Source organism: Phoca vitulina, unplaced genomic scaffold (assembly GCF_004348235.1).
Source record: "Phoca vitulina isolate PV1807 unplaced genomic scaffold, GSC_HSeal_1.0 scaffold51, whole genome shotgun sequence".
Lineage (NCBI taxonomy): Eukaryota > Metazoa > Chordata > Mammalia > Carnivora > Phocidae > Phoca > Phoca vitulina.
The window spans coordinates 12,016,203-12,023,689 of NW_022589754.1; the positions used below are offsets into that span (position 1 = coordinate 12,016,203).

Genomic DNA, 7,487 nt, shown 5'->3' on the forward strand with positions numbered 1-7,487 from the left:
CAATAAAAAGGAACCAACTATGGATACTTGCTATGGCATAGATGAATCTCAAAATCTTTATTCTCAGTGAAATAAGCCAGACACACAAGACTACCTATTATATGATTCAATTTATACAAAATATTTAGAAAAGGTAAAGTTATAAAGACAGAATGTAAATTAACAGTTGCCTATGATGGGAGTGGGACGTTAGGCAGTATAGTGGGGATTAACAGTAAATGTTTATGAAATATCATTTTGGGATGATGGACATGTTCTAAAACTTTTTCATGGCAGAGGCCGGTAAATTTAAGAAACCATTGAATTGTGCACTTGAAAAGGGTGAGTTACATGATATACAAAATATGACTCCATGGAGTTACTTTAAAAATAAACAATGTTGACATAAATATTATTGTACATGCCTTTTTGTGTATATACCTAAATGTGGAATTGTTCGGTCCTAGGAGAGGCATGTGTTTAAACTTAGCAGATGAGACACCTGGGTAGCTCAGTCAGTTAAGTGTCTGCCTTTGGCTCAGGTCATGATCCCAGGGTCCTGGGATCGAGTCCCGCATCGGGCTCTCTGCTCTGTGGAGAGCCTGCTTCTCCCTCTGCCTCTGTCTCTCATGAATAAATAAATAAAATCTTTAAAAAAATAAATAAACTTAGCAGATAGTGCCAAATAGTTTTCAAAAGTTGTACCAATTTACAATCCTAGTAGTAATATCTAAGAGTTCCAATTTCTTTACATCCTTGTCAAAGTTTGGAATTCTTAGTCTTTTTAATTTTAGCCATTGTCAGTTCTCCTTATGTAGTAATCACTTATTTGTTTTGCATATATATGTGTATGTTATACATATTTCACCTATTTTTGCTTAGTGCTCATTTTACTGACAATATTGTTTATGTTTTTGTTTGTTGTTTTTTTAACATTTTTTTATTGTGGTTAAATATACATAACATAAAATTTATCATTTTAACTATTTTTAGGTGTACAGTTCAGTGGCATTAAGTACATTCACATTATTGTCCAAATATCATCAACATCCGGAACATCTTCATTTTTGTGAACTGAAACTCTGTGTGCATTCAACAAAAATTCCCATTCCTCCCTGCCCCCAGACTCTGGCAACCACCATTCTACCCTATGAATTTGACTACTCTAGTTACCACATGTAAGTGGAACCATAAACTATTTGTCTTTTTGTGCCTGGATTATTTCACTTAGCATAATGTCTTCAAGGTTAATCCATGTTGTATCATGTGTCAGAATTTCATTCCTTTTTATGGATGAATAATATTTCCTTTGTATATATGTACTATGTTTTGTTTATCCATTCTTCCATCAATGGACATTTGGATTGTTTCCACATTTTGGCTATTGTGAAAAATGCTGCTATGAACATATGGGTGTAAAAATATCTGAGACCCTGCTTTCATTTCTTCTGGGTATATATCCAGATGTGGAATTGCTGGGTCGTGTGGTAATTCTATGTTTATTTTTCTGAGGATCCACCATATTGCTTTTTACAGCAGTTGCACCATTTCACATTCCTTAGCAACGCACAAAGTTTCCAATTACTCCATATCCTTGTCTACACTTGTTATTTTCTGTTTTTATTCTTCTGATAACAGCTATTTTAATGGGTGTGGAGTGGTATCTCATAGTGGTTTTGATTTGCATTTCCCTAATTAGTGATGTTGAACATCTCTTCAGGTGCCATTTGTATCTCTTCTCTGTAGAAATATCTATTTAAGTCCTTTGCCCATTTTTTAACTGATTTGCTTGTTTTTGTTGTTCTTGAGTTGTAGGAGTCCTTATGTATTCTGGATATTAATCCTCTATCAGATAAATGATTTGTATATATTTTCTCCCATTTCATGGGCTGCCTTTTAACTCTGTTGATAGTATTTTTTGATGAACAAAAGTTTCTAATTTAAAGAAGTCCAATTTATCTATTTTTTCTTTTGTTGCCTATACTTTTGGCGTCATATACTTTTGTTTTATGCAATGAAATACATCATTCCCTTTGTGGTTTCTGTGACTGCATGTATGACTAGGATGTACTCTTCAATCTTAAAATTAGATGACATATTTTCTCTTTTAATAATTTGGTTTAACTACATAATATATTTAAATAACAATGGATTTTCTTCTAAAATTACATTTTTGGAAACTACTAAAGGACATTGGAATATGGTAGTGAGAGGGAAAAGTTTATAAAAGAGTTTATCTCAGTTTTGTTTTTAGAAAACTCTAGCCTAAATGCAATACATATATAGACATGTTAGAAAGAAAAGGACCAAAATGTTCACATTGGTTCTGTCAGGGTTGTGAGATTATTAGTGATTTCTGTTGTACTCTAAAATTTTCCTTATTTTCCAAATTTTTAAAAATGAGCATGTGTTGAATTTATTATCAGAAAACTACAAGGAATGTTGCAACTTCAGAACCAGAAAAAGAAACTTGGAATGCGATGGACTCATAACAAGGGAACTACCAGACTGATACATAAGGCTGAAAACTGAATTTTGTAAATACTGTGATGGTATACAGTACACAGAGATAAAATAAGTAAAAAGAAAACTACCTGTATACTGAAAGAATCTTAAAGAAATACAATATGTAAACAGTGTTTATCTCTGCGATAATAACACAATGCAAATTGTTTAAATCTGGGAAATAGTTAAAATTTTAAAAATTGTTCAATTAATAAACTATCAGCATTGGAAATATGGACAATAAATATCATCAATGATTCCTATCCAGAAGATATTTTCAAAATGACTGCATAGTATTCCATCCTGTATCATGTATTTAACCATGTCTTTAATGCTGAGATTTAGATTATTTTCAGTAACTCAAAAGTGTCAAGCAAATGCTATGATTTTTTAAATAAATATTACTTTACATTTGAACATTTCTTTTTAAAATGCCCAATGGCTTGAGAGCCAGTATCCAAAAAGAGGAAGAGACAAGTCAGTATTAGGACTGAGTTACTGATAAGACTGGTTTATTGTCTTGTGTGTTCACTTGTCAGTTGGATACAGCACTTTGGATCTTTATCATGGGCCCTATTTCACCCTAACCCTCATCTAACCACCTCTTTTGTCCCCCCTCCCACCCCAGGAAATGTTAGGAGGCATTTCCAATTTAAAATTACTGCTCACTTACCATATAGCTTGTGGAAAATACAGTAAAAAACAAAATATAGACTATTTAAATCACTGACAATTACACCATCCTAAGACCAAGATCGCTAATTTTTTTAAGTGTTTTCCCTTCTAGCCTATCTTTATAAATCCCCCCGCCCCCACCTCTCCTCTTTCCAGAGCCTGGGGCTAAAATCAAAGGGACAGATTTAGGATGGGTGGATGCCTTGTCCTCTGGCCTGTCCTACATTTTAGATAGTATTTTTTTTAGCTTTTTTTTTTTTTTTTTGATATTATAATACCAGTTACAAACTGAGAGAATAAACAAATAAAATCTAGGTTTCTGAAAACTCGGGAGGGGGTTGGAGGATAAGTGAGAGGTGGATGAATCAGCTATATTAGAGAACCTGGGAAGGTGAGCAGAGCTGGAAAACTTGCTAGATCTAATAATTTATTGGCTCAGGACTTGTCAATCGCCCAGCCCAGCAAATGAGATTAGAGCAGAGTCGTAGGGGAGGGAGGGAGTGACGCAGCCAACTCTTTGCCGGGAGAAAAATCTAGTCAAGAGACAGCTGCGTAATCATATTGCGGCACCGTTTTTTTCTTGCAGCAGCTGCTGCTTGCGAAGGGTCCGCCCACTGCAGCTCTCTGCAGTCTCTGGCTCGCTCTTCCAAGACTGACCATCGCCACTCTCTGCACTCAAGCCCTGGCTACGGTTGCCTCTGTCCGCTTCTCACAGCATCAGCACAGCCTTCATCCCGGCAGCAGCCTCCACCGTTACTCCCGCAGCCCAGACACTACTGCCCGTTCCACCTCTGCTCCAACCACCGCCGCTTCTGCTATTCCGGTGAGTCTTTCCCTGCGGAGGCCAGGTCTCCTTATCTTGGCGGTAGCCACCTTACGCGTTACGGTCCTTTGAAAAATGGCCGAGTCAGCCGACCACAAGGAACTGTTAGAATCTAGTCAAGAAGAGGCTGGTAATAAGGTAATGATGGAGGGACCCGGGGAACAGCCGGAGCGCAGTGAAGATGTCGCAGCTGGGCCTGGAGATGATAAGGAGAGCGGTGAAGAAGCCGCCGCTGGGCATGGGGAAGAAGGGGGAAAAGGTGAAGATGCTGCTGCTGGGTCCGGGGAAGGCGGGGTAAAAGATGAAGATACTGATGAGGATTCAGACCGTCCAAAAGGACTTATTGGTTATCTTTTAGATACAGACTTCGTTGAAAGTCTACCTTTGAAAGTTAAGTACCGTGTGTTAGCCCTCAAAAAGCTTCAAACTAGAGTGGCCAATCTAGAATCCAAATTTCTGAGGGAATTTCATGGCATTGAAAGAAAGTTTGCTGAAATGTATCAACCCTTATTGGAAAAAAGACGTCAGATCATAAATGCAATCTATGAACCTACAAAAGAGGAATGTGAATATAACTCAGACTCTGAGAACTATGATGATGCGATGTATGATGAGGAAGAGATGTATGGTAATGAGGAGGGCCTGATGCATGAGTATATGGATGAGGATGATGGTTATGAGGGAGATTATTATGATTATGCTGTTGAGGAGGATGATGACGATGACGATGACGATGATGATGATGATGACATTGAGGCTACTGGAGAAGAGAATAAAGAAGAACAGGATCCTAAAGGAATTCCTGATTTTTGGCTGACTGTCTTAAAAAACGTTGACACACTCACTCCTTTGATTAAGAAATATGACGAGCCTATTCTGAAGCTCCTAACAGATATTAAAGTGAAACTTTCAGATCCTGGTGAGCCTCTCAGTTTCACACTAGAATTTCACTTCAAGCCCAATGAATATTTCAAAAATGAGCTGTTAACAAAGACTTATGTGCTGAAGTCAAGACTGGCGTATTATGACCCCCATCCCTATAGGGGAACCGCGATTGAGTATTGCACAGGCTGTGAGATAGATTGGAATGAAGGAAAGAATGTCACTTTGAAAACCATCAGGAAGAAGCAGAAACACCGGATCTGGGGAACAATCCGAACTGTAACTGAAAATTTTCCCAAGGATTCATTCTTCAATTTCTTTACTCCTCATGGAATCAGCTCAAATGGAAAAGATGGAAATGATGACTTTTTACTTGGTCACAATTTACGTACTTACATAATCCCAAGATCAGTATTGTTTTTCTCAGGTGATGCACTTGAGTCTCAGCAGGAGGGAGTAGTTAGGGAAGTTAATGATGCAATTTATGACAAAATTATTTATGATAATTGGATGGCTGCAATTGAGGAGGTTAAAGCCTGTTGCAAAAATCTGGAGGCAATAGTGGAAGACATTGATCGCTAAAAGCAAAGTGTACCTGGCCCTGACATTAACTGCCCTAGATCGTTACTCAAGATATAAGAAGTTAATTACAGTCTTGTGTTCTGAATTTTTTCTTGTAGTGTCACTTAAAACATAGGTCTCAGAAGTATAAGGGAAATTTAAATACTAATTCATTTGATCTTGCATTTTAGTAGTAGAATGCTTTCAAGAAATGTAAACTGTGGTAGATGATTTAAAATATTAATAGAGTGTTGTGTAGTTGAATCCTTCTAAAGTCCTTTTATCATGTAGCTATTAGTCTGTGGCTGTGAATATTATTGGAACTGCTAAATGAAGTCATTTATTTGGAAAGAAAATCTTGGAGAACCAACCCAAGGTTTTCTGCTGTTGTTGTTTGTTTTTTATATTTGTGTTTTCTTCGTCCTTTATCTAGTGGGTTTAATTCTGTTGTACCTGCTTCATTTTGCAATAAAAATACAGTAGAATTTAAAACTTGAATGCTTAAGAAGCCTGCATATGGTTAAGAGTTTCAGGCAAAACCACATTTATTGTTAATAACAGCTTGTCCATAGGCTCTTGTATTTTATGTGACCATGATAAATAATAAAACTTAGTTATATTGAGGTTGGTGTTTATCAGCGAAGTGTTAATCACAGTACTCTCAAAAGATCACCACATATTGTTCTGTGTAATTTTGTAAACTGTAATCACAGTGTATAATTTCTCTTCCTATAGTACATTTAATCATTCATTGGAAGTAATCATGTTACCATTTTGAAGTTTTTTTTCATGTTCTTTCACTGCGAAATAAAATAAATAAAAACTTCAGAGTGTATCCTGTTTTAAAACTGATCTTTTTTTCTCATAAAAGTATTATGTTCATTGGAAAACATCTGGAAAATACTAAAAAACACATTAATTAAACCAAAATCCACATACCCACTCCCCAAAGATAAGCACTGTTAATGTCTTCACTTATTTTCTATTATTTTTCTGTGTTTAAATATGCATGCAGATTTACTAACACTATATTTAGATGTGCAAAGAAACTCAGATTTTTTTTAACTAATCTAATTTTAATCCTGAGTCCACTTCCACACCCCAAGTTTGCAGGGAAACAAAAATCTCAGTTTTAATCCAGTAAATTTGCTGCTATTTCATAATTTAAACACTGTTATAAATAACAGGCTCCTGTATGTTAGTCTATATTTCAGATTTACCTACCTTCCACAATGTCATCTAGATGTAGAGGGGCTTATATTGTTTTATGACGTTGGTGGGGGAGTGCACTGACTGGGGAAATAGGATGTGGTCGATTAGAGAGCTGACTTGTCTCAGAGCTGACCCTGCCTTCTTCATATGTGGAAACCCAGAGGTTTGGCTTCCCATTTTGGCAGACTCTGAAGGTCACATCTATCCCTCTGGGAAAAACGGAATTTTTAAATCCCTTCCAAGCCATGTGAGATCTGAGAGCGGCTAGGAAGTGCTAACTGTGTCTCGTTATTGCTGCCTATCCACTCTTCCATCCCAGGTGATTGTGATGTGATCCCACAGAATTATAAGATGAAAGTGGAACAAAAGCTCTTCTGCTTGTGACTTATTCCTCCATTATTGAACATGCCTCCTTCGGATTTTGGCTCAGAGAGGTAAGTTTATAACACTGCCTGATTTTCTTACCCCTGCCTCATCTTTACAATCAACTGAGGAGGCAGATAGGGGCGTTTTCTTTCCATTTCCTATCTGGATAGGACCCTCCTCTAATATATCTTTCTCCCAGGGACAATGGTAAATGCTCACTTGCTTTTCTCTGGGGTTGCAATAGTTGACAGGGTATAGGAAAATAGAAACAATTTAGTATTATAGGGGAACCTAAATTGGGAAATACTTCCAATGTATGCTTGATAAATATAAACATTTTCATACTCTTCACCACCCTCAATCTTGACCTCTGTTAAATTCCTGACCCTCCAACCCCCCCAACAAAACAAAGATTGGGCCTCTTTTAATTGTAGTTACTGTTACTGTGCATTAAAAATCAGAAACATGGGTGTATCTCTCCCTC

At 36.9% G+C, this 7,487-nt stretch overlaps 1 protein-coding gene across 1 annotated transcript; it reads left to right on the forward strand.

Annotated features, from left to right (window-relative positions):
• Positions 1-3,691: 3,691 nt before the first annotated feature.
• NAP1L2 (nucleosome assembly protein 1 like 2) lies at positions 3,692-7,242 on the forward strand. The gene has a single exon (XM_032387834.1). It carries the CDS (start codon positions 4,058-4,060, stop codon positions 5,444-5,446), a length of 1,389 nt encoding a protein of 462 aa, XP_032243725.1. The 5' UTR covers positions 3,692-4,057; the 3' UTR covers positions 5,447-7,242.
• The last annotated feature ends 245 nt before the right edge of the window (positions 7,243-7,487 follow it).

What these genes read in the sequence shown, in the direction of transcription:
- NAP1L2 (XM_032387834.1), top strand. Translation starts at nt 4,058, where the DNA reads ATGGCCGAGTCAGCCGACCACAAGGAACTGTTAGAATCTAGTCAAGAA.